General features: G+C 48.5%; 1 protein-coding gene and 1 pseudogene across 4 annotated transcripts in view; both read right to left on the reverse strand.

Annotated features, from left to right (window-relative positions):
- Positions 1-8,781: 8,781 nt before the first annotated feature.
- LOC110286304 (endoplasmic reticulum membrane protein complex subunit 7 pseudogene) lies at positions 8,782-11,144 on the reverse strand (annotated as a pseudogene).
- The window catches only part of Stard8 (StAR related lipid transfer domain containing 8), a 71,028-nt gene continuing 53,827 nt past the window's right edge, over positions 10,086-27,286 (reverse strand). For all 4 annotated transcript variants that reach the window (XM_029473210.2, XM_021152937.3, XM_029473211.2 and 1 more), the window contains 13 exons: positions 24,027-24,098; positions 21,388-21,469; positions 20,380-20,443; positions 17,870-19,260; positions 17,081-17,254; positions 16,108-16,267; positions 15,455-15,653; positions 14,884-15,094; positions 14,505-14,619; positions 13,326-13,550; positions 12,192-12,409; positions 11,913-12,089; positions 10,086-11,760 (listed from right to left, as the gene is read on the reverse strand). In XM_029473210.2, coding sequence (XP_029329070.1) covers positions 11,643-11,760; positions 11,913-12,089; positions 12,192-12,409; positions 13,326-13,550; positions 14,505-14,619; positions 14,884-15,094; positions 15,455-15,653; positions 16,108-16,267; positions 17,081-17,254; positions 17,870-19,260; positions 20,380-20,443; positions 21,388-21,469; positions 24,027-24,098 — 3,206 coding nt within the window. In that variant the 3' untranslated portion in view covers positions 10,086-11,642. The remainder of the gene's footprint in view (positions 11,761-11,912; positions 12,090-12,191; positions 12,410-13,325; positions 13,551-14,504; positions 14,620-14,883; positions 15,095-15,454; positions 15,654-16,107; positions 16,268-17,080; positions 17,255-17,869; positions 19,261-20,379; positions 20,444-21,387; positions 21,470-24,026; positions 24,099-27,286) is intronic.

Here is a 27,286-nt window from a genome sequence, read left to right on the forward strand (position 1 = left end):
CTCTCTCTCTCTCACACACACACACACACACAAACAAACACACACACACAAACACATGTATATGATCTTGGCTTCTTTATCTTAAATATTGTGAATAACTCACAATAAACAGAGATCTCCAGGTAGGTATTTATTGAGGTAGTTAACTCTGTGGCAGCTAGCTTAGATTCATTCACACACACACACACACACACACACACACACACACACACACACACACACACGTGTGTATATATTCCTTCACATATACATATTCTAATATATTAGCAAACATACAGCTGTCCAAGCTAGTGAGCTGGTGGACATGAGGCAGAGCACAGGCAATTGGAACCATCAGTGAAGTCAGGGAAACACTGGACCAGTGGCCTTTAAGCTTTCCTTCAGACGAAGTCCTTAAGGTGTTATATATACATATGCATATACATATATATTCATTCCATATATAAAATATAAATATAAGTTTATTTATATTTATCATATGCTATGTTGATATATTGTATTATATTATATATTAATACATAAATTTATATAAATAAAATATAATTATATAAATAACATATTGTTGTATATATATTCAACAGTCTATTTTTTCAACAATATATTTTTAATTCTTATTTTGTGTGTATGTGTATTATCAGAGGCATATAAAAGTCAGAGGACAACTTCGTGGAGTCAATTCTCTCCTTCCTCTATTACTACATTCAGAGGATCCAACTTCTATTTGCAGGTTTGTGAGGAAAGTGCCTTTATCTGCTGAGCCATCTCACTGTGAAACCTTCAAGCTATAAGAGGTTCAATGATGCATGAACTGGGAAGATAATAATTGACAGCACTATGCCCTGCAGAGTTCTAGCATTTACTGTGAAGAGCACCTTAGCCACAGGCTGGCACAATGCCCCATGAAGGTCTAAACAAAGCATCAGAAGAGCCTGAAAGGCTTGTTTCTGTGAGAACACAACTGTTCACTGCTGACAATGTCTCTAACCCCTTGGAAAGGGACAGCATGAAGCCTGTACATTTAATTTGCTCCCTTAACTCTAGGAGGGAAGGGAGTCACAGACAGAATGAATACAAAAATAGTTATGTTAATGATCCCTTGAGTTTGTTCCTCGGTTTTTCAAGAAACAAGAAATGAAGTTCTGTTTGTGGCTAACAAAAGTGATGGAGGAGATTATTTCAGGGCTTCTCCAGCCCCACGGAACCTCACAGCAATCAGGAAGACACACTGCTGGCAACTGCACTCTGCAGCTGAGGCAGCTGAGATTCAAACAGGTGGCAAACTATATCTGAGGCCACAGAGCTAAAACATGAATAGCACATGTAAACTCCAAGCGGCCTTGATGCACTAATAAATCACAAGTGTTTCTTCAGCAAATGTTTTAGGAAAACAATGACCACATGCAGAGAAAGAAATGGAATCACTACCTTACTCCAGATACAAACAAGAACTTACAATTGTATAGACTGATGTCTTGACCACTCCATGGTATGGTTAAGGGGAAGGTTTTTTAAATTGTAGATAAGAGAGGGGAGAGAGAGAGACAGACAGACAGACAGACAGACAGACACAGAGAGACAGAGACAGAGACACAGACAGACACAGAGAGACAGAGACAGAGAGACAGAGACACAGAGAGAGACGCAGAGAAAGAGAGACACACAGAGAGACAGATAGACAGACAGAGAGACAGAGAGAATAGCCAGAGATATCTGGAAGAGTCCAGAGCACAAAGAGAAAGAAGTAGCGTGAACATGAGCAGCAGACTGGACCTAGCCAGGGCTATCTCTGAAAGAGGGGAGAACTGCAGAGGACTGGGAATATAGGAAGCAGAATAAGAAAAGCAGGAGCATAGAAGAGAGAGGGAGAGAAAGAGAGAGACAGAGAGAGTGACAGAGAGACACACAGAGAGAACGAGACAGATACAGAGAGAAAGAGAGAGACAGACACTGAGAGAACAACCGAAGAGAAAAATAAAGTTGAGGTTACAAATGTGTGCAGTGGCGTTATTCACATGAGAGAGACAAAAGGCAACAGTAGATCAATACATAAATATATGCTATTACATGGGTAGAGCACAAAAACATTAAGTTCAGTGAAAGAGGACAAGCATAATCTCATATTGTGTGAATTCTTTGAAATACCTAGAACAGGCAAATTCTAGAGACAGAAACTGCTTAAATGGTTGCCATTGAAGAGGGTCTGGATTACTGACTGCTTAATGGACATGGGTATGTTTTTCACTGTTATATATGTTTGTTATTTAAAAAAAAAACTTTTGGCTCTCTGCTCCTCCCTGTTCCAGAGACAGCCACATCTTCTTGTGCAGTGCCAACCTTGTTCCGTAGACAAAATGGTGAAGGTTGGTGTGAACAGATTTGGCTGTATTGGGCACCTGGTTACCGTGCTGCCATCTGCTCTCCACATGGCAAAGTATAGATTGTTGCCATCAATGACCCTTTCACTGACATCAACTACATGGTCTACATGTTCCAGTATGACTCCACCCATGGCAAATTCAACGGCACAGTCAAGGCTGAGAATGGGAAGCTTGTCATCAATGGGAAACCCATCACCATCTTCCAGGAGCGAGACCCCTCTAACATCAAATGGGGTGATGCTGGTGCTGAGTATGTTGTGGAGTCTACTGATGAAACCACCATGGAGAAGGCTGGGGCCCACTTAAAGGGTGGAGCCAAAAGGGTCATCATCTCTGCCCCTTCTGCTGATGCCCCCATGTTTGTGATGGGTGTGAACCACTAGAAATATGACAACTCACTCAAGATTGTCAGCAATGCATCCTGCACCACCAACTGCTTAGCCCCCGGCCAAGGTCAACCATGACAACTCTGGCATTGTGGAAGGACTCATGACCATGGTCCATGCCATCACTGCCACTCAGAAGACTGTGGATGGCCCCTCTGGAAAGCTGTGGCGTGATGGCTGTGGGGCTGCCTCGAACATCATCCCTGCATCCACTGGTGCTGCCAAGGCTGTGGGCAAGGTCATCCCAGAGCTAAACAGAAAGCTCACTGGCATGGCCTTCCATGCTACTACCCCGAATGTGTCCGTTGTGGATCTGGCATGCAGCCTGGAGAAACCTGCCAAGTATGATGACATCAAGAAGGTGGTGAAGCAAGCATCCAAGGGCCCACTAAAGGGCATCCTAGGCTACACTGAGTACCAGGTTGTCTCCTGTGACTTCAACAGCAACTCCCACTCTTCCACCTTCCTTCAATGCCAGGGCTGGCATTGCTCTCAATGACAACTTTGCCAAGCTCATTTCCTGGTATGACAAGGAATATGGCTACAGCAACAGAGTGGTGGACATCATGGCCAACATGGCCTCCAAGGAGTAAGAAGCCCTAGACCAGCTACCCAGCAAGGACACTGAGAGCAAGAGAGAGGCTCTCGGTTGTTGGAGTCCCTATCCCAACTCAGCCCCCAACACTGAGCATCTCCCTCACAATTTCCATCCCAGACCCCCATAATAACAGAAGGGGCCTAGGGAGCCCTCCCTACTCTCTTGAATACCATCAATAAAGTTTGCTGCACCCACAAAAAAACTTTTGACACAAAAAGGAAAGAAAATGTTTGAAACTAAAGAGAGAGATGCAGTGCAAATGAGTTGAATGCCAGTGAATGTTATATATTCAGATGACTGAGTACCTGTGATCAGAGGACTGATACCTCAAGAATCCTAAGAGGGAGTAAATACACAAGGAAGATGGAGACATGGATAAAGATGCAGGTTACTGTGGTCATTCCGAGAAAGGATGGATCAGACAAATCTTCTGAAGTTTAAAGGATGGCACGTTTGAGCTGAGTGTCACCTGGTGGATGAGTTTTGGGGAGGGATCTTAAGATTCAGTAACTTCTGAATTTCCGGTTTTGATTAGTTAGTAGAATGATTGCCTCATCTACATTAGAGTCAGGATTTGATTCCCAGCACCACCTAACCACATAAAGCCAAGCATGGCATACTATATGTTTGTAATTGTAGCATGAAGATGTTAAAGGTCATCTTATACATAATTAAATGGACTTCTGGGGATTCCAAATGTTGGACTTGTCTCAAAAAATAAATAAAGCAGGTAAATATTGCCTTTAAAATATATTTAGATGATTAGTTACCATTGGACAGCATGGTAGCATTCTGCAATAAACACTATACATTGTTCAACTTACATGTGAGCCTTCCTTACTACCTGGATAATCTGAGGATCTGAAAATTTAAATAATTTGTTCAGAGCTCTGTAGATTAAAAAATGTCAAAAACAGTGTCTTCTGAATTCAAGTCAGGTCCCGCCTCCATCTGTGCAGACTTTGCCTACTGCATGGGAAATGAGTGAGGAGTGAACATGGAAAAGCTGGTTACAGTGGGCAGGAAGGGCTGCACTATGCAGACCTGACTGACTGTTTGGTGCTCAGTTGATAGAAGGTGGAGGAAATGATGGTTTGGGGGGGGGCAGAAAAAACTCTGAGCATTAAACAGACTCAGTGGAAACAGTACAGGTGGATATGGACAGAAGAGGGAATGTCGCCCAAATCGAGAAGGAAAGAAGACATAGGATGAAGTGTGGAGCCACAGACATGGAGAACAGGGGATGGAGACAGGAGGAGCCATGAAGAGGGGGGAGCAGGACTGAACCCGGACCCTTGAGGGCTCATCTCATCAGGGGCCCTACTGACCTTGCTACCTGCTCTTCCCCTTGTTTCCCTTGATCTGTGGAAAGAGGATGGATCAATAGGTAATCTGATGCATGTACAGACAGGTGGGTACACATGTGGGATAGATGGGTGATTAGATGGACAGTCAAGTGGGTGGATAGGTGGGTGGACAGGTGGGTGATTGAGGGGTTGAGTGGATGGGTGGTTGGCATATGAGCTACAGAATAGATGGGTGGATGGATGGGTGGGTGGGAAAATGAATAGATGGATGGATGGATGGATGGATGGATGGATGGATGGATGGATAAATGGATGATTGAATGGGTGGTGTCTTAGGTAGCATTTCTATTGCTGTGATGAAATACCATGACCAAAAATCAAGTTGGGGAAGAGTTTATTTGGTTTATACTTCTGTGCATCACTGTCTATTATAGAAGGAAGTAAGGGCAGGAATTCAAACTGGGCAGGAACCAGGAGGCAAAAGCCGATGCAGAGGCCATGGAGAGGGGATGCTTGCTGACCTGCTCACTGTGTTTTGATCAACATGCTTTGTTATAAAATCCATGACCGCCAGCCCAGGGATGGTACCTCCAAGAATGGGCTGGGCCTCCACCTATTAATAAAAGGTCCAACAACCGCATCTTATAAAAACACTTTCTTAATTGAGGTTCCTTCCTTTCAGATAACTGTAACTTGTGTCAAGTTGACATAAGACTAGCCAGCACAGGTAGGTAGATGACTAAGTGGATAGATGGACAATTGACAGGTTAGATGAATGTAGAGTGGGGTGAGTGGAAGACTGAGTGCTTGGGTGGGCGAATGGAGGGATGGACAGATGAAATATGGATGTGTGGATGGATGGATGTGTGGATGGATGGATGTGTGGATGGATGGATAAAGCAGTGGAAGTAAAATATACATAAGCCAGTGGAAGCAAAATATAGTCTTTGCTGCCTGCCTCTCTCAAGTTTTGTGGTTTGCCAAAGCAGTGGTCACTTTCAAACACACTCACTATTTAGATGACTGACTCTATTTGCTCCTCATCTAGAATGCTTGCTCAGCAAGGACAGGGGTTTTGCTGACGTCAGTCCTGGCCTATGCCTGGTGTAACAACAGGGGCTACCTCGTATTAAACGCACAGCAAATATTTGTTGGACCAATCACTGCACCTCTGTGGAAAAGAGCCTCCTTATTTCAAGGGATTTCGGGTAACTGAGGAGCCAGGGGAAGGTACCAGGTCAGGTTCACCCTGGGCAGGGAAAGAAAGGCCTAGGAACCAGAGGACCCTGAACAGCCTGTGAGGCAGGAGCTGTGGGTGGGCTTTACTGGCAGCAGCTTCCTAGCTCCTGTGGCCCTCATTCCCCATGGGGTACCACTGCCCTCTTGTGGCCGATACCGGGGATGGCTCCAGGCTGCAGCTTCCCTGCCACCCAGTACTCACAGGCTTGCTTGGTTCAGTTTGCTGAGCCCCTCCTATCACCAGGGGCAGCAGCAAGCACAGCCCAGAAAGTGTGCCCTCCTTTTTGAGTCCGAGGTTTTCCATCAGTGTCTGCGCAGTGCCTGTGATACCCACCTAGACCTCTTCCCACAGTGCATGTGCATAGCTGCTTCGTGGGTATCCAAGGTCAGAGGCCAATGCCAGCACCTGTAGTGCTGTGGACTATGGGCAACACGGAGTGGCTATGGACACCAGGCAGGCCCGGGCCCAAGAGGCAGGGAGTGCCTCGCCCTGACTCTAGAGGATGGCCACACCCTTGGGCAACAGAGATACAATGGCTCGAAGTGCAGCCTGGTGGGCATGCAGGTCTGCTGCAAACATGCTTGCCTGACTGCCTGACTAGCCTGTTGTGCTGAACTTACATTTAACTCATTAACTGAACCCTTTAATAGTAAGTAGATTCCACATCAGGAAGTGGAAGTCTAGATTCCCAGAGAAACCTGAGAGTTGTGATTTTCTCCATCTGGACCTGAGTTCCCACCCTGGCATGACAGGTGGGGAGGGTGTAAGCTTTGTCCCCCTTGGTGGCAATGCACTGTCCAGCAGCCTGGTCCTTTGCCAGCCTGTGCTCTCTCCCATCCTACCCTCCAGAGTCGGGTAGGGATTTAACTGAGGTTTTTATTGACGGATTTAATTTCTCCTAGAAAGGAAGGGATGACCAGCCTTAGGAAAGTGGCTACCAAGGAAGGCCAGAGCAGGGAGGGTCCCTGCACAGTGATTGAATGAAGGAGTGTTACAGTCTGGGCTAGCTGTGAGGCACCCAGGAGCCTCTTCCTCCTCTTCTAGAGTCCTCCTTCCCTCCACTGATCAGTTCACAACCTAAGCAGTCTAAGAAAGGAGGAGCGAGGCAGTGTCAGCAAGACCAATCAGCAGTGAGAGTCACAACCCGGGGTGGTGCCAGCGAGGGGTGGTTGACTGGTCTGACCTCTGCATCTGGTGGTGTCCTCTCCATCCACAGAAGAGAGAATCAGGACTCTGAGAGTGAGGCAAGCAAGACACACGGATAGAATGAAAGAATGATTTTGAGTTTCCCAACTCCCACTTCCTGAACCTCAGAGGCTGTGTGTGACCCTCAGAGGGAGTTCAGCCATCTGCTTTGGATTCACTTGAACTGGGACATGTGTCGTTCGCATTAACCTCCAGGGCTCATAGATCTGAGAGCACTGGGTGAGATTGAGAACCAGCAGCCTGGCACCACCTGGCATGGCAGTTCTCAGGCTCGGTGCTCCATGGGGGTCCCAAGCCGTACAGGAAGTGTAGGTGCTTAGGAAATGTGAGGTGTGTCTCTGGAAGGATTACAAGCAGCACACAGATAGGTATCATGCAGGCTGGCTGTGCAGCTGTACAGACCCTGCTGGGTTACTTTGACCATGAGTACCTGTGAAGAAGGCCTCAAACAAGAGAGGGAGGGGTCCTGATGTGGAACTGCAGTCTGAGCTGCCAGCCTCCCTCTCCACCTTATGCTCTCTTGAGTCCACAGGGCCTGTCTGGGGCTCCCTCTACCCTGGCAGCCAGCTCAGGGCACCAGAGGCCCTGGAGAGAATGTTGGGCGAATGTTATTCCTTCCAGAAGTCTTCCCCATCTTCCTTATCTGTCTTATTGACAATGAAGCCATGTGTCCTGGAAGCCCACCGCTGCTATGCTTCCCCTACCCCAAAGCTACCTTTTTGCCCCCCAAAGCTGGAGGCTGAGTGTTTTTCAGCCCATCTGATTCTCTTCCAAAGTCCCAATCATCACTGATGATGAAAAGCCAAAGATAGGCCCTGGTAAGTAGAAGCAAGACAAGGGAAGGTTATGATAGAGGTGACTGGATGGTGACCCCTGTCTTTTTTGGCTGTGGCTGGTTGTGATTTCTGTTGAAGGATTCCCACCTGAAAGCTCCTGGAACCAGGAATGTGACAGAACATGATTCATGGCCCCTCTACTGGAGCTCTGATGAAGCTGAGCTGTGACAGGCAGCAGGCCTTTTGCACCTAGGCTAATAGTACTCCCCAGTGAGTGCAGATGCTTTCAGGAGTTCAAAGTCTGCTCAGTGGTGTGCCATTTAAGAAGCCTTCTCCTCAGGAATAATCTGCACACTGATTAATCTTATCTGATTCTTTCCCCGGGTGATGTCATAGCTCTGATTGATTTTCCTAAGCACACTCAGTGATTCTCCCGAAAATGACTATACATGAATTGCTCAGAAATCTAAGTTTTATGACTACTTTCTTTTGACCTTTGCCCTGGATCTTGGATGTTTTTTTCTTTAGTTTCCTTTTGCTTTGCTTTGCTTTGCTTTGCTTTGCTTTGCTTTGCTTTGCTTTGCTTTCTTTGCTTTTCCTGGATTGACAGTTCTTTTAATATATACAATGTATACTAGTACCTCATATAATTTACTAATGTCATTTTTCAGTGGCATCAGTGTTGACCTCATGGAGGCAGGGTATAAAAGCTGGGTTTTCTTGTGTACCAAGTACAAAATATGTGTTATAGACAGTTATATATAGTTAATATAGTCAACAGTTGTATAAGATCAACTTTCAGGATGACTCAGTTTACCATAGTGGCTTCACAGCATGTTGTATCAAGACTTGAATGCCACACCGTGCTGCCTTGTTTCTGGAACAGCAACTTAGATCCTGACAACCTCCTCTTTGCTTGCCCCACTTTTGCCTGTTTCTGCTGCTCCCGCCATTGCTGCTGCTAAACTTGCCGAATGTTTGAAGAGTCTTTTCATGAACTCAGAATCAGGCAGGACGTTCCCATACTCATTCTTGACTCTATCTCCTGCCTCATGCCAGGAACCCTTGTGTGGAACACTTTGGGCAGAAGCACAAATTTCACTAATGAGAAAACAATCATCCTAACTATTGGGTTCGTCTGTCCAGTTCTGTGATTCCATTCTAATAATGTGAGAAGGTGAACCTGAAGATGTCATTTGGAGAGGATGGGGTAGTATGCCCACTTTTATTATTTTGATGCAATTCATATGTCTTGCTCTCTCTCTCTCTCTCTCTCTCTCTCTCTCTCTCTTAAGTGATATCAACTCGGGCAGGATCAAACTTGTAAACTGGAGAGATAACTTCTACTACATAAGAGTCAGATGAAAAATCATCAACTACCAAACTCTCACCTATCTTAAGGAAACCAATATGCTCTTCCATCTACCAGCATTCGGTACAAGAAGATCTAGTCCTGAAGCTCCACCCCTGAAAAAACCCCATGCCCATTAATCCTAGAATGATCTCCCAGGCCCACCCTACTATCTCAGGGGCCCTCTGCAGCAGCCCCGGGGGCATCTCCGGGAGTCTGCCATTCACTGAGAGTAGCAGCAGTAGAAGGGAAGAGTTCTCACAGAATGTCCAAAATCACAGCAGCTTCGATGAGTCAGGCCCATGGCCTAGAGCTTAGAAGTTTTATGGCCACAGAAAACTGGTAAAGGTCTTTCCTTTGGGGGAGATCAAATAGAACCTGGCTTAGATATCCCAATACTTTGCTGCCTCAAGGCACGCAGCCTTCTGTTAAGTGTTGTGTATGTGGTATAGAATCCCCCAAACCTGAGGCCTGTACCCCTACTACTTTTGCTTTGCCTGGGCTGTGTAGGAGTGGAAAGAAAGCTCTGAGGCAAGCACAACCCTTCTTAGAACTGTTATGGACTCCTGAGGTCACAATGAAAACTGATGCTCATCCAGGACCCTAGACTAGTCATGGAATGAAGGTTGAAGTTTTTGTCTGAGTCTTGGCTTCTCCAAATCCTGCCTGCTTTTACAGTCACCTTCCCAAGACCAAAGGTCTTTGCTTTTTCCTATGGTGTTACCCCAAGTCCTGACACCATATGCTGGGGAGTGTGCAGAAGGTAAGGTCAAAGCTCACAATCTGTGACCTATGGATATGAGTTGCAACCCAAGCTCCCAGCCCATTGTCTCAGCAAAACAAACTCTCCAGAGCCAGTGTGCATCTCCAGTCCTGCTTTATTATTCTGCAGAGGGAACTGCTGTGGCCTGCCCTTCACCTCTCCTCTCTCGTTAGAACAGAAGTGTGTTAGTCCAGGCCCTCCAGACCCTGTTCCCATCCAGAGATTATAATGCACCCAAGAGGGAGTAGCTGTGTGTGCATGCAAATATGTGTGTATATGTATAGGTATATACATATGTATATATATACATATACACATATATATTTTGGCTGTACAGTATTTATAGGCACAGACAAAACAGGATTAACATCACAACGATGGCTGCAACCCACCACAATCCAGTTTACTCAGCCAAAGACAAAGAAAGCACCACTTGGCCTCTGAATGGCTGCTAGGTTTCTATCTGAACAAACCTAACCACTAGATGGGATAGATCAGGCTGGTATCAAGCCAGGACGGCTAAGGTAAGCCCTTCCTTGTGTTTTTCTAGGGTGTCTACTCTAGGGATGGACTGTTCTTTTTCTTTTTAAGGACACTTGGTTTTGCTTTTTATATAAGATTTATTTAGTTATTTATCTATTTATTTATTATGTATATCAGTACACTGTAGCTGTCTTCAAACACTACAGAAGAGGGCATCAGATCACATTACAGATGGTTGTGAACCACCCTGTGATTGCTGGGAATTGAACTCAGGTCCTCTGGAAGAGCAGCCACTGCTCTTAACCACTACGCCATCTCTCCAGCCAAAAGGACTGTTCTTATAGACCACCACTGTGGGCAAAAGGCATGAGGATACATTTGTATTTCTTGCTGCCACTGTCAGCTTTGGCCTGGCCTGTGTCATGGGAATGAGCTAATTCACTTGTATCTATGGCCATGAGTGGCCAAAGGCTGCCCACAACTCTAGAGAGTAATGGATAAAGTGTGGGTCAAAGTAGGGGAGGATGGTTCATTGGTTTCTTGGGGCTTGAGAAAGAAAGGTCCTCTAACCTCATATCCCAAGTTATCCCAGTTTGTCATGTTACCTACTAAGGGCCCATAGGGCCACTGTCAATCTCCAGAAAGTTCAGCATCATGTCCACATATAAAATGGATTGTGGTGGTCATTGTGTCCCCCGTGCTTACCCGATCTGGTGTTCCAGACCTGTATTCAGGGTCAATGTTGGCCCCAAAGGCAGGATCAGACCTCATATTCAAACTCAAAAGAACCCTAGCACCAAATAAGATGGCCTGGCTACTTGGTATGGCAGAGAGCCCAGGCTGTACAAGGCTCTCCACCTTCTTCCCCTGCTGGGCCTCCAGATACAGCAGCGTCTTCTTGGTCAGATGGACAGCAATGATCTTCTTGCCACTAACAAGATTCTCTTCACTTGTGAGATCAGAATGCAGTATGGGGGATGAAGGTGGGTGGAGGTAGGATACCTACGCCCTCTTCTCTTGTGTGTGTGCAGAGTAGCATTAGGATGCAAGAGGATAGGCAGCTGGGCCACCGAGGCCTGTCTCTAAAGGCTTCTCAGTTCATATTCCCACTCATTTCTTTGGTGGCAGGCACCTGGGCAATGTCAGCCTAAGATTCAGAGCTTTGTTTCTGGGCCAGCTGCCTGAAGGGTTGGGAAAGAGTCTCGAATCTTTGCCACTTCCATGGCACACAAGTGCCCAAAGACTTTGTTGTACCAGTCAGGAGAACGGCCCCTGGGGAGGAAGAGGCAGGCAGATATGAGAAATGGGGTTTCCGCCCAAGAGAGAAAGGAAGTCTTTCCCACACTGGGTATCACTGACGTAGGGTAAGGGCAATGGATGGGCTCAGGGCCAAGGGGGTGAGGCAGGCATCCCAGGCCTGGTACCTGAGGTCAGCGCGGCAAATATGAGTGAGGCGAGAGCGGCCCAGGCCACAGGGTTCCATGAGGTACTGGGAAGTGAGCATGAGGGCGCGTACTCCAGACTCTGGCACGGGTTGCTCAGGATCCAGGGACTGAGAGACAAGGAGGCACCCACCACGAGGCAGGTCCGAGCGCCACATCCTGGAACATGAAAGGGCAAGATCCCTTGTTCAGATCACTGCTGCTGACCCTTGGCCCACCTTTCTGGCCCCGGACAGCGGGAAGGTGACAGGAATGTCTCACCTGAGCACCACAAAATCACGGCAAGGATGAGGTGCCATGCTGTCAGTGACATAGTGGTACAGCTCCACACCTGGCATCAGGGCTTCCAGCACCTGGGCCCGCAGGAGGTCCTCATCCCACAAGGCCCGCTCCCGAAGGACACGATGCAGCACCACGGCTGGAGGGGCAGCCACTTCTGTGGATGCCTTCCACATTCGAAGCGGGTGCCCATCTGGTGCCTACAAGCCAAATGGGTGGGGATAGGAAGACTATCAAAGTGAGAGCACTCCAAATTCTTGCCAATCATCAGACTGCAGGGCCTGACACTCCCTTCTTATAGCTGACCAGACCTGGACCCAGACAATCTGGCAGGTACCCATACTTCTCTGTCCTTCCTATATGCCTGCTTCTTAGTCTGCTCTAGAGCACAAAGCAAAGATGAATCCCACATATTCAGATGCTTACAGGGCCTATGGACAATGTGGGCATAACATGTGGTATTTCTGGATGGGGGAAGATAAGGGGGTGATTACCCTTAATGGATTTGCCATCAATGTATTTTGCATGTGCTGGGTTCTTTGCCAGTTTCCTACCTTAACCCCATGGGAAGGTTTAGTCATCGTCATTCTATATACAGGAAATGTCTGGCTTACAATGCCACTCAAAGTGGTCATCCTAGAGGTAGCAAGGCTCCTTCCTGACAGAGGGGCAGTGTTAGGAGCCATCTCCAGTCCTAGTCGGGACTGAAGGAACTGGATAGAGAAATCTCTATAATGTGGCATCTAAACGCTGTCTGGGAGAGGCTCTAACTTGGAGGCATATCAGTCCAGGTAGCAGGACAACAGAAACAGAAACCCAGAGGGGGTATTACAAGGAGCTTTGCCTTCCCAGGACCAAAGAAGACCCAGGCATTTCGGTGAAATACATCATGGTGACAGTGAGTCTGAAGTAGAGCTGTAGAAGAGAACTCAGGAAGGTGGCCCCAGAAAGATGCCTTGGCCTCATACGCTTCCTAACTCCTTCAGACACTTATTCAGCTGACTGTTATGCCCACAAGTACCAAGCAGGAGCCCAGTTTGGCTGACAGAGCAACTCTATGGGACAGGCCTAGTGCTCTCTCACAGCCTACAACAAAATGGAGAGTGTGATGCTCACCTTCCTACAAGCCAGCTCTGTGTGCTGGGGCCCCGGCACATTGGTCCAGCCCTTGAAGCGTTCTGCAGCATCCCGAAGCAGCTCCTGCACACTCTCCTCCATGTAAAGGCTCAGACTCACTCCAGCTGCCTGGGCCTGCCTCAGCTCAGCCAGAGCTGGGCCAGGAGGGCTGAGCTCAGCTGCGCTGTATGAACCACATAGCTGCACCACCATGTCCTGGGGCACCTGGGAGGGCGCACACACACCCACATACACACACACTGAGTGGGTGCTGTGGGGGAATAGGGTACCCCACAAATGTCAGTGTTAAGAGTAAATGGAGACACAGGGCTACTGCACCACAGTGAGGCAGATCAGAAACTGAGGGAGAAGTTCCACAAATGAAGAGTCTGAGGAGTATGTGTGAGGCTGGGCTTCTTGCCTGAGTTGGAGTCTGGACTGGCTAATCTTGGTTGTCAGCTGGACTAAAACTGGAATCGACGAAAACTCAAGCAGCTGGGCACACTTGTGGGGGATTTTCCTTGTTGGCTCCTTTGAGGTGGGAAGACCCACCCAAAATCTGGGCCATTTGAGGTTAGAAGACCCATCCAAAGTCTGGGCCACCCCTTCTTGTGGCAGCCCACATGAAAAGACACGTGAAAACGAAGCTTTCTGCATTTCTCCTGCATGCCCTCACTCTTGCTGGCAAGTTTCTCTCTCCTGCTGCCGAGGCCCTTCTTCACTGGCCTTAGAACAACCTATTTCAGGATCAAAGACCAGCCTCATGGACTGAACTAGATTCTTGGCCTTTCTATTGGGAGACAACCATTGTTGGACTAGTCAGCTCACAGCCTTTAAAACCATTCTAATAAATCTCTATATACACACACATATATTCATTCTATCAATTCTGTTCATCTAGGGCACTGGTTTTCAACCTTTCTTATGATATGGTCCTTTAATGTAGTTCCTCATGTTGTGGTGAACCCCCCCAGCCATAACATTATTTTTGTTGCTACTTCATAACTGTAATCTTATTACTGTTATGAATTGTAATGTCAGTATTTTGGGAGATAGAAATTTGCTAGAGGGGTCGCAACCCACAAGTTGAGAACCACTGCTCTAGAGACCCAGGATACAGAGTCCAAAGGTCAGACCTGATAATTCTGATAGTCGGTACCACAGCTTTTCCTGGCTTACCTGGAAAAGTTTCTTGCAGTCACTGATCATGTGTGATAGGCCTTGGGTGGCAGCCATGTTCTCACTCAGGTCCCTGGGGCCTGGCCGGCCAACCAGGCTGCGTTTGCTCTTGATCCTGGAAGGAGATAGGGACAGATGATGATGGCAAGAAGGCATAGGACAAGATGGGTGACAGCTGCCTCTTAGTTCTTGGGAAGCCAGCTTGCCTGTCTTGACCATAAAATCATCTGGCATTTTTTAGGAGAGTCCTGCTCCACAGAGGCTAAGGCTAAAACCCCTTTGGGTGAGGGCAGTAAGAGCACTGGTAACTCCCCAAGGCCCAAAAGCCCATGGAGCCAAATTCTCCTGGACTGGTCCTAGCATGCGCTACCAGGTTCACCTGGGTGAGGGGCTGTCCTTCTTAGAGACATTGAGGTGGAAGATGGAAGGAGCCAGGCACACCGCCAGGTTGCCAGCTGTCATCTGGTTTTCCTCGGCAGAGGCGATGTCACTTAGGAAGTAGAGCAGGGTCTGTAGCACCTCTCGGTTCTCATCAGGGAGCAGCAAGGTGGCAGCTTGCGCCGCTGCCAGCCACTGTTCTTTGGGGAGGACTGTAGGGTGAGAAAGGCACAAGGACCTTCTTTATTTCCCCCAAAGCACCAGAATGCGCAAGGCCTGACCGAGTCTCCAAAGGAAAGGGTCAGATGGGCTCTGTGATGTAGCTGCCGGCAACATCTGGCACTGCTCTAATCTCAGGGCAGCCTTTGGGAAAGCTCTTTCCTCGGGGCCTCAGCCTACCTTACCAAAACTAAGTCTGAGGGAGTCAGTCGTAGGATGTGGCCCCTCTCTAAGGGCCTTTTCAAATCCAGGGAGTAAAAGTTCCCATGAGCCCATGTGGCCAGCTGCCAGGTTTATTTTTCACAAGCCCTTAGGATCAGGCAGGTTACTAAGGAGGGGTCCGGGTGACTTACGCTGATAGATTTGTAGGAAAGTAGTGGTGAGCTTGCTGGTAAAAATGGGCTCAGGCAGGTCTCTGAAATACTGCTTCAGTAAATCAGCCACATCATAAGCCGACTGGCCCTCATAGCAGACGTTGTCAGGGGAGTTCTCATTCATTTGGCGTAGGCTCTGAATCCTGGACTTGACCCCAGACTTGCGAAAGATGCCCACCTAACCAATTGAGGGAAAGAAGAGAAGGGAAACTCTGAGCCCAAGACTGGAGTATCGGGAACATAGGTCCCCTTGGAGACTGGGAAGCCTGCTAGGCTTCCTGATTGGCTCAGCAAGTCCAGAGGGACATTGCTTTACAGCCTGGTGCCAAAGAGAAAGATGGCTGTCATGGAGGTGAGGGTGAACAGGTGGCCTTAGGCTAAGGCAGTCTCTGAGACTAGGAAGACTACATAGCCTGGGACAGAAAGAAGCTGCCCCCAAAGTGGGCAGAAGGCTCCAGCTATAAAGAAAGGAAAGGAACTTTGGCATTAATCTTGCTGAGCCTTGCAAAGAGAGGAAAGGTTTCTAGTGAGTAGCCAAACCCAAGAGAAAGGGGAGAGCAGCCAACCTTGGGCCTTCCTCACATCCCAGCATCCCTTCCACCTTCCATGTGGGCTCCCTGAGGCCGACTCACCTGGTCTAGGCACTGGCTTCGTAGGTAGCGCATAGCTTGCTGGATGCTCTGAGGCAGAGGCTGGCCCGTGCGCTGCACATGAATGAGGGGTGGCACCCCAAATACATGGTGTCCCCGGTAGTCTGGGGTCTTGTTTCTTTTCATAAACTTGGGCATTGACCTGGGGGGGGGGTTAACAAGAAATCAGGAAAAGAGAACTCAGCTTGAAGACTGTCTCTTGTCCAGAAGTGAGAGCCAGGGATCGTGTTATCTCCTCAGAAAGCACATTCAGTGAGCGCCTGCTTTAGCCTCAGCTGGCAAAAGCCATAGGAACATAGGAGCCCTCATCGGTAATTCATGTGGCCCGCAGTAGGTCTTGAACTTAGAAGAAGAGCCATTAGGAAGGAGAAGTCCACCTACTAAGTTTGGAGAGGCCTATAGAATGGAGGTGGTAACTCCACAGACCACTCACTGCAGGACAGAGCACTCTTGTCCCATAGGACGAAGGCAAAGGCACTCCAGGCAGAAAGGACAGCATGAACAAAGGCACAGACAGCCTGTGGGCAACTAGTCCCACAGGCTGTCAGATAACATTGCTTGAGAATGGGTGACTAAAGGGCCAGAAGGATGGGGCTACATGAGAGGATCAGGACAGAAAGGAATCTGGACAACGGGAAGCCACAAGGCTGTTTATTTATTCAATACACGACAACCGAAGTGTACTTTAGGACAATCTCACTGGTGGCAGTAGGGAGGGTGGGAAGGAGAAAGGACAGCTGGTGGACCTGGGGATTTCCAGAACATGTCTATTCTAACTCAGTATCCCCCGCCCCTCCCCTCCCCCCCCCCCACCGCCCAGCCTCCTGGAACAGTACCACTCCACTGGCCTGTGGGCTCAGCCTGCCTGTCTGTTCTGCCTCTGGGCTGTGCTCTCAGGGCATAAAATCTAAGAAAGCCCACAGCTCCTGTCCTGTACGGCTCAAGAGGCACTCACCATACCCAGGCCTGTTTGTGGGGTACAGTGTACTTCTCCATGAAGCCAGTGAGCCGCAGCAGTGAGCCCTTGTGAAGCAAGTTGATCTGGCCCGCAAACTGCCTGTTGATCTCCAGTGACTCTGAGTTGAGGCTAGGTCGGTGGGAATTCTGGAAGCTGTGCCAACGAAGTTTCCTGACGGGAGAGGGGCAGAGAGTACCTGAGACACCGGTTTTCTAGACCTTAGAGAAGGCCATCTCCTTCTGGTCCTTTTTTTAAAAAAAAAATATATAGCCCCATCCTATCCCTGCCCAGAAAGGAAGTATGGGGAAGTGGGGATGCGATGATTGCTACTATGGTGCTTTGGGGTGGCAAATGATTGATTTCAACCTTTGGGTCACCCAAAGTTCAAGAAGCTCCCATGGAGGGTGGCACCAAGTTCTCAGACCCATTTAGTCCCAAGAGACAGTGCCAGTCTCGACCCCGTTCTAAGGCTACCATGGCAAGCAACTGTTATCATCAAAGCTGAGAAGCAGTGGCCATCTCTAACACCCTTGCTGCTAAGATGAGGAAACCAAGTCCAGAAGAGACACCACTTTCTCAAGGCCACACCAGGGTTAGAGCTTGTACTGAACACTTAGAACTCTGGATTCTTGAACTCGGCCTCCTTTTCTCTTGAGACTGGCTGCCTGGAAATGATCTCCTGGTCCCCAAGAACTTTCCCCTGGGCTTTACAACTAGGAAAGCAGATGAGAAAGAAGGCAGAGGCTGAGAAGGGACCTTACCCCCATCCCTACTCCAAACTCCTACCTGCATGGTCTGGTAAGCGAGGCCCCGACACCTGAGTCACGACGTTCACGGGGTACTGATGCTTGTGGTCCTGCCGGGGCGTCTGCAGCATCAGCCTCATTCACGGAGTTGCCACTACTGTCAAGCTCACTGGAGGAAACCGCTGTGTCAGAAATGGAATGCCCTTCCTCCACAGACAGGCTGGAGGCAGAAATTGGCTCTGCAGCCGAGTTAGCTTCTTGCTCAAGATCCTGGGCCTGAGCTGGAGCCTCAGCCTCAGCCTGTACCAATGGTTCGACCACATTTGGGGCCTGATCCAGGACTATCAGTGGGACTTCCTCCTTGACTTGGGTTGGGAACCCTCTGTGGGCTTGAGACTCTGCCTGAGCTAGATCTTCATCCTGGCCTTCCACCTCCACTGTGGTTACTTCCACTGATGAAGTAGCTTCCTCCTCTTCCTCCTCCTCCTCTTCCTCCTTATCTCCAGGCCTCAGGTCTGGGTACATGGTCTGAGACCACAGCTCTACCCTTTGCTGTAGCCCCCACACATGCTCCAGGATGTCATCTAGATGGGCATAGCTGCCTTCACCCTCCTCAGCTTCAGCCTCAGCTTCAGCCTGGATAGGCTCAGCTGGGTACAGCTCAGGCAAGTTGTCGTAAGTGCTGGCATGGCTGCCTGTGGAACCACAGGAGCCCCGGCGCCCTTCATAGCCCCAGCACCTACTTGACTGCCAATCTGCCAGGTGACGACCTTCATCTGGACAAAGGCTTTCAATGGACAGAGAACGAGGGAACGTGCCTGGCTTATGGTCCCCAGGCACATGCACCAGATAGTCACGCCTGCGTGTAGGCTGAGGATGCCGGAATGTGGCTATAGGCCAAGCCTCCCAGGCTTTCTGAGTCTCACCATCTCTGACCCTGGCTGAAGTGGTGACCCTGTTCTTGGCCCTGTGAAATCCAGCTGAGAGGAAGCCACGGCAAGTGCGGAAAGATGAAGCTTTGGTGGCCTTTTCCGAGGTGGCAAGGCATTGCTCAGGTTCTGTCTGCCGGCTGTCACCCTTTTCCTTCCTCCTCAGAGATTCGAGGTGCTTGAGGAAGCTTCGAGAATAATGCTTCTTTACTTTGTCTTGGGAACCCTCCTGGCCTTGCGGGGGACTAAGGTTACTTGGGCTGGGGACAAGACCTAGCAAGGGCGGGTCTGCTGACTCTGGTGAAAGGCTCACGGAAATGGCTGGCAGGGAGGCAGCGCTAAGCTCGGTGAGGACGCTTTCGCAGCTTGAGGTCCCCAGGAGGCTAGGGCTTGGTGGGGCCAGCAGGGCAGAAGAGCCCGTGAGAGACCCACACTTGCTTTCCTGCTCAAAGGCCCAGTGGCTGCTAATGGTGCATTGCTCCTCCTCTTCTGAGTCGTCATCCTGGGGAGGCATCATAGGGAGGGGTCACAGAAGCCCAACAGACAAGTACCTGCTTGTGCCCTTCTCTGCTGCCAAGTGCTTTGGGGTAGGGCAGAGTGGGGAGCTTTGCTTTCTGGTAGAGGACATGGAGTAGGACCAGAAAGCTGGCTCTCACTAGGGATCGTAGATGGAATCTAGATGTATAGTGACAGTCATCTAATTAATCTACTGTCCCCAATTCACAGATAGGGAATGTGACTCAAATCAGGAGACATTTGCCCAACATCATTTGTTGTCATGGTTACATCAATGAAAGAGATTATTAAATGTTCATTGGCTATAGATTTAAATTAAAATTATGGCATCTAAGAGCTGGAGAGCATTTTAGGTTTTCTAATTCATTTTCTCCTTGACAAGGGAAGGAGACATCCAGACAGGAGTTGAAGCTTGCCAAAGGACACTTTTAGTTGTCAGTGACCGAAGTGTCCCCAGGCAGTGCTTTGTCAGTTTGGCTACCCCACCTGACTGCAGGCCTCTGGTAGGGAAAGCTCCAGAGGAAACCAAAAATATTTGTCCCCCCCCAAAAAAATTGTCCCGCAGAAACAATGAGGCCATAAGGCTCACTTTTGAGGCTGTATACAAAGAGGCCTTATGGGAGGGCCTTAGACAGTTATCAGTCCAGTCACCTGACTCATTTTAGTGATGGGAAAAATGAGGCTAGGGGCCAAGGGAGGAAGATCATATGGAGGTAAGGCTATGATGATCCTGACTTCTAATACCATCGAGTCAATGACCTTTCTGCTACACTGTCCCGTCCCTTCTCCTGTTCAAGGAATTTTAGCTATGACAAACCAAGTAGTTAAGGTAAATGGTTTTCTCTGAGGAAGGCCATCACTACATCAAGTTATTGGCATAAACAAATGGGAGAGGTGGATTGAGTATGGAGTAGAGTCAGGCATGAACCAGGGTACTTGCTTGCACATGTCCCTATAGGTTATGCTCACCAAAAGCCTAAGCAATCTCATAGGACCTGCAGTACAGGAGGTCCCTACATCTCCACCCCCATGCTAGAGCTTGTTCACAAGTGCGTGTTCCAGCACTGTGCCAGGTACCGTGACCTCACCCCTTGCCAGGATTCACCTGCTTGCATTGAAAATGAACCTCAAGCTTCATCGAAGCACAATTGTTCAGGGTCATCAGCCTCCTGCAACACAAAGGATGTGTTCACCCAAGGTTGTCAATTCCCCAGAGCCTGAGATAGCCTACCAAGACACTTGCAAGACGCCATCCACCATTTCCCATGGTCAAGTGGTCAAAACTCTTCCAAGATTAATGTCCATGATGTCTTAAGTATGATGCTGGGAAGATTAGAGCCTCTCTGTCTTCTGGGTACTGAGAGATATAGAAATCAAGAACAGAGCATGCAGAAGGGACAGCAGACACACCGAGGATGAGACCAGGAACTTTCAGGAAGAGATGGGGTACAGTCTCAGAAGGCTTCCTGGAAAGCAGAGATGGGATACTGAGGATAAAAGAAGCAGAAATAGCTATTCCAGACTTCTGTGGGAGCCTGTGGCAAGGTAAAGAAGGAAGGCCACAGTCAGTCAACAAAGAAGCTAGCAGGAGAGAGTGTGCTCAAAGCTAAGGGAGGTCAAAAGAAGGGTGCCAAAGGTGTCACGCTGAGATGGTTTTGTATTTTTGCATAGAGGCAGTGGCAGATTTTAAACAGGAGAGGGTGCCTACCTGGGGTTTTAAAACGGTGATTCTGGTGGCTGTAGAGAGGATGGCTTTGTTGGGAAGGAGGAGCAGAAAACAGGGGCTAGACACCGAGGCAACTTTAATAGACTCAAGGAGAAATCGTGGTTTAGCCTTAGAAAACAGCAGAACTGGTTTCAGTTGAAAGAGACTGAGTGCAAGGCATGCTTTGAGGAATTTGAATCAAGACCAGATCTGGATCTTCTAGCTACAGTGATAGGGGTGGAGTTGGGGATCATAGATACAGTAACTATAATGAGCAATGTGACTGCAGAAAATGAGCCTCATTCATAAATTATGCTCCCTTCTAATAGAAGGTACAAGGCGGTTGTCTTTTCTACATTGCACAAAATTGGGCTCAAGGCTTCCTAGGTCTGGCCCTCAGCCCCCTACCTGCACAGGGCCCCCAGAGAGTCCTGGTCCAGAAAACTGTAGTCCTTCTTCACAGAGCCAATATCCAGGGGGAATACACCTTCTGTGTGGTGGAAAGAAGCAACGATGAGTCTAGCAGGGGATCAGAAATGGCCCCAGCTACACTTGACCTGCAGGGGTTGGAGCAAGGAAGACAGGAAGCAAGAAGACAGGGGCCATAGCAGACAGAGAGCGTGAGAATACAATAGAGGTGGTAGGGTTTGGTTCTTAAAGTCTCTCTAAGCCTTAGACCTTAGCCCCATGGGGGTTCCATATCAGATATCCTGCATATTAGATACTTACAATTCATAGCAGTAGCAAATTACAGTTATGAAGTAGCAACAAAATAATTTTATGGCTGGGGTTAGGAAAATGTGAGGAACTGTATTAAAGGGTCGCAGCATTAGGAAGGGTGAGGAGCAATTAGAACTTGAGAACCATGCTGTAGAGTGTAAGGCGTGGGATGGAAGCTTATGTCCCCAACTGCAGGTGCCTAGAAGGTGGTGGAGCCTTTAGGAAGTCGAGCCCAGTAGAAAGAGTTGAGTCATTGAATGGGCATCAGAATTTCATCCCTGTCCACTCTATTCCTCCGGACCCTTCCTCTTTAGCCTACCCTGAAGCATGGAACTTTCCTCCAGTCCACTTTCCACCGTGATGCTCTGCCTGGCCACAGGCCCAAAGCAACATGACCAAACAACCATGGATGGAAACCCCGAGGCCAAGTAAATTGTCCCTCCTTTCCAGCTGTTTGTCTCAGGTATTGTGTCACGGGGAATGAAAGTTAATGAGGCAGAGAAGACCCAGGGAGTTGGTAGTTGAGGGAGAATCTCAAGAATGTCCTGGGAGCCTGAGATGAAATGAAGAAACAAGTCAAGCAGGCCTAGGTCCAGACAACAGGCCTGAGACTCTCCATGGCTGCCAAGAGCCAACTTGCATTCCCTTTCATTCGAATTCTGAGCTTTCAGATAGGGGACCTCCTGCCTGCAAATAATGGGATGGAGGGAGGGAACAAGGACAGAGCGTCCCAGCCGGCATGTAGCCATACAATGTCTTTCCAGAGCAGTGGGAGCCATCTTCTCAGGACTCAGGGAAAGGAGAGGAAAAACCAAGACATCAGGAGAAAAGGGAGAGAGAGAAAAAAACCCATCACACATTCAGTCACTGAGCACGGCACAAAGTAGTGGTGAACAACACAGAAACAGGTCCTTGCCTTCAGGGAGCTTACGCTCTCATAGGAAATAGGCAAGAAACAATGCGTAAAACCTAGATGAACAACACAAAGGCCATGAAAAGCCTGAGCAGGTTTGCAGGGCAAAGAGAGGCTGGTGGCTGGCTGTGGCAGTGTGACTACTTAATGAGATAGAGGTAGTCCAGGCCTTTCTAGGGGCAGTTTCAGAGAGGGGGGCGGGAAGAAGGAGGGGGAGGGAGATGGAGACGGAGACACAGACAGCAAGACTTGAAGACTGAGAAAAAGGTGGCTAAGCAGAGAAATTGGAAAGAGCATTTTGTCCAGAAGAAATAAAATGACTAAGATTATGATGAGGGAGAGCCTGGGTTAGAGCAAGTAGGAAAGAGCCCAGGGTGTAGTGAGCGAAGGAGAACAGTAGCTAGCCAGAGTGTAGTCCTGGCACGTATTCCACTTATCAAAGTACCTGAGTCGCATGGTCAGTCACTGACAAGGGCAGCTCTGGGGGAGTGAAATAGAAGCATGGAGGTCAAGAAGGACCCTGGTACTCTAGGCTGATTGAGCAGTGGTGGATCACAACAGACCTGGCAGCGGAGGTGTAAAGAAATGAATTCATTCCAGAAGAAAAAGCTTGCAGGATGTTTGGCCATGGGGAAGAAGGGAATTCAGAATAATTCCTGGATATGGAACAGGGTGGATGGCTATGCCTTTAGGAGGTTGTTGTTGTTGTTGTTGTTTTTTCCTGGCTTGGCAAAATCTCAAAGGCACCTAAAGGTCTCAGAGTAAAGACATTAAATTGGCGGCTCATTAGAGGAAATCAGAAGCTTTGAAATGGGGCCTGGACAGACCCCTCCAGGAGTTGTCACTGGAGATCACCGAGGATCTCATAGCAAAGAAATGTGGGAAAGCAAAAGGCTGAGCCCTGGGATACCCTAATGTTTGAATGCCAGTTAGAGGAAGCAGAGGTAGCAAAGAGACTGAGGGCAGCAGGCAGAGATGAAGAGGTATTTCAGAAGACAAAAGGGAGTGGCTACTTGCACCAAATACTATTGAGAGAGAAGAGTAAGGTGAGGGCTGGCACTCTAAGAACAGAACCCAGAAAAATAAAGAGAAGAGAAGGAAAACAGATGTGAGGCCATTGCCATGGGTGAAGTGGGGCTCAAGACTGAGCCACCAGGAAGGACACAAAACAGCAGAATGAGCAGGATGCCGGGGGGGGGGGTTGGGTGGGTTGGATTCCTTTAAAACTTGTCTGGAACTAAGAGGTAGAGAGTTATGAGCACCCGGAGTAAATTCTCTGCACAAAGATGATCAGGATGCACAGGAGTTTTTGCGTGGCTGCAGTAGGCATGTGTTTTTCCCATTCTGCAGATGAAAAGCTGCCGGAGAAAGCAGGTTTTGGAACAGGGAAGGGAGAGCAATTGAGTGAGTTTACCTTCAAAAAGCTGAGCATACTGAGAGAATCCTGTGGCCCGGAGCCATTCACATGCTTTTTTGGCCTCTGCTTCTAAAAGAGAACAGAGGAAAAGAAACAGGCAGAGAAATGGGATTAGCAAATTGTTGGCCGAGTACTGCCTCACACCCAGTAGGCAAGCATGTCTAGTTATGGTGACAAGGAAGGCACAAGGTGACTGGCCAACGAGAGCACCCTCTGCTCCCTGAGCTCCATTTACTGTATCACCCACAGCTTTCTTGAATCTCATTCCCTGCCTGTCCCAAATCCTTCCCATTCTCCCAACCCATGACCTAGACCAGAACACAATACCCCCCAGTGGCTTCTAGGACTGTCAATCTTCCAGGTCCTAGGCAGAGAGTCTCCTTAGTTCAGCTTGGAGATGCAAAATATCCAACAACTCTTACTACTTCCTTTCTCATTAGCATACTCACCATCATCCAACCCACTGAAAGGGTAAGTCTCATTTAATACCACAATGCCTGTAAGAGAAAGCTCTTCTTCTCAGGACAACAGCCATAGAAACAAACTCGGAAAGAGAATGACTCAAGCCAGACACAAGACATACCGATAATCCCAGCACTTAGGTGGTGGAGGTGGGAGGGTTATGAGTTCAAGGCCAGCCTGGGCTTGAGAAACTGAGAGGAAAGGAGGGAAGTGGAAAGAATGGGAGAGGAGATTTACCTATGCTGGGACCAGAGTCCTAGATAAGTCTGACTCTTTTCTGGCCTTCCAGCCCTTAGGATACCAGCTTCCCTAGTTTTTCCCCTCTCTCCCTACTCATTAATGTGTAGTCCACCTTCCCCAGGTGGCTTCCCAGGACAAGTCTACCTGTCCTTGTGGGCTCAGCCTATTTGTGGAACACTCTAGGCTGTCACAGTGCTGGCTTTGGGGGGTGGGTAATAGCTGGACTGGTCTATCTCTTCTGTTCTGGGAGGGCCTAGCACAGAACTGGACACAGCGCACAACCAAAGCTACAGAAGAGGCTCTCCTGGCCACCAAAGACACAAAAACACTAGCAGCAGTGCTCTGGAACTATCCAGCAGTAGCTACCTGTTCCCTACACAGGTGAAGCCAAGGCGCTGGCCCGGAGGATCCTGCCACTGTGGACTGTGGCACTATGGGCTTGGTAGGAGAAAGCTGCTGGTCTCCAAAGAGCTCCCCTGACCATGGAGTCTTGCCCTCAACGTTTCCTCTCTGTGTGGTGGCCCTGCTGACCAAAGAACTCTAGGGAGACTGCAGGGTTTCTTCAAAGACAGAAAGAGCTCTATAATCTTAGTGCCCAGTTACGAGGAAGTCTAGGAGGAGACCCTGGCAGCCAGGATTGATGAGAAGAAGGGCTCTTAAAACACTCAAGTACACAAGAGAGAGAAGAGCAGGAGAAGGGGCCTTCTGTGAGGCTTCTTAGGGTCAGAGCCCTATTAGCAGTACCTCAGCTCATCTGGCAGGGGGCAATGCAGGTCTAATGAAAGATGCGTGTCCCTGGGCCAGTAGTTCAGGGTTAATAGAAGGGAAAAGTGGAACTGCACGAGGAGAGAGCATCTGAAGCATACGGTTGGGCCACAAGGACAACTAAGCTGCTGTCCGCAGTCACTCCCTTGTCCTCTGTTTCCATCATAGCCCCAACAGAAGGCATTTCTAATATCTCAGCACCCAGCACGGCAACCCGCTTTTGCTGTCCTGTTACTAAGATGAAAAAAAATCTAAAGAATGGAGCTGGTCAGACTTTCCAGAGAGGGGTGAAAAGGAGATGTGGACCTCTAAAGGGTAAAAAGGTAACGAAGCTGGTATGCTCACTAATCCTCTGCATGCCAGGGACATTTCATGGGTTTTTTAAATGTATTTGTTTGTTTGTGTGTGCACACATGCATGCACGCATGCGATCTCACCATCTCTCCAGCCCTGTATCAATATGTTTAAATCTATGATGCATGAGGACACACACACCCAAAAATAATTTTTTAAAGTAACTATCTTGTATCCCCTAGAAGTAAGTATCATAACTGAAGCTCCAAACCTGAACATTTAATTCCATGTTCAGTATTCTCTTCCAGGACATTACACTACCAGCCCCCAGATGCCATACAAGCAAAGAACCAAATTCTAAGACCTGAGAAATCACAAGCCTGTGCTCAAATCCTGATGTTTCCAGGCACCAACTCTTTGACAGTGAGCAAGTTATATAATCTCTCTATTGCCTCCACTAAAAAGAGCATTAAGCGAAACACTAGGAAAGGGAAAAACTATTGGCATCTTATGCCAAGCCCACACTAACTGTGCTCCATCTCAGATCTGGTTTTGAAAGTCCTGAATAAAAGGGGGGAACTGGAGAGTGGCCTGGCTGACATGTGCCTCTGTGTCTGAGCAACGAGTCCCATCACTCTCAGAATTGGAGCTAAATGGCCCAGGGAAGGGAGGTTAAGAAGCAGGGACTTTGGAAGGGCTGCAGACAAAGGAGTTTGGGGTAGGTCTCAGGACTGAATTCCTCAGCAGTTCTCCATAGCAGGAATCCAGAGAATGTAATGGGTTATTACCGAGCAGGATGTCAGGGACACTGACTTCTGACAATCCAGCATTTCAGGAAGACCTGGAGGCCCTGAGGCTCCTTCTCAGATGGAGCAGTCAGGGACATATGTCTTGGTGATTAAGGGGTGAGCTAAAGTACTTTGTTCCATTCATCCAACATGCCCCAGCCTGCCAGGCAAGGCCAGAAGTGACCCCACCCCCACCTCCTTTAGAGTCAACTCACCTGAGGCTGGAACTAGCACAGCCCAGACTGAGAACTGGCTTATGTGCCCAGCAGGAAGAGTGACACAGGGCAGGCTGAGGCGAGTGGGGTAGGAATGTCTGTAGCCCCTGGCCGTAACCTCTGTGTCCAGATGTGCAAATTCCAGAGCACGACTGCCAGTAGTTTCAAGTGTTGTACTCTGCAGCTAGTGCTCTGGTCAAAGCCAGGACAGGTCAGTAACAGCATTTAGCTGGTACAAACTGGATTCCATCTATATTGAAGCTCAGTCTCCTCGGGGGAAGTGCCTAACTGATCCAGGGCCTAGGGTAATAGTAAGCTCCTGACAGGAGTTAGGCCTCACAGTGTTGCCCACAATTCTCCTGTAAAGAATGTCAGAAAAAGGATACTGGTATACAGAGCTGTCACAAGGTTTCAGAAGTCAATGACAATATACGTACCTGCAGGTATACAAGTCAAATACCATAGATCTTCTTAGCATAGAGATTTTAAATTT

The sequence above is a fragment of the Mus caroli genome, unplaced genomic scaffold (assembly GCF_978045245.1).
Source record: "Mus caroli unplaced genomic scaffold, Mus_caroli_1 scaffold_5, whole genome shotgun sequence".
NCBI lineage: Eukaryota > Metazoa > Chordata > Mammalia > Rodentia > Muridae > Mus > Mus caroli.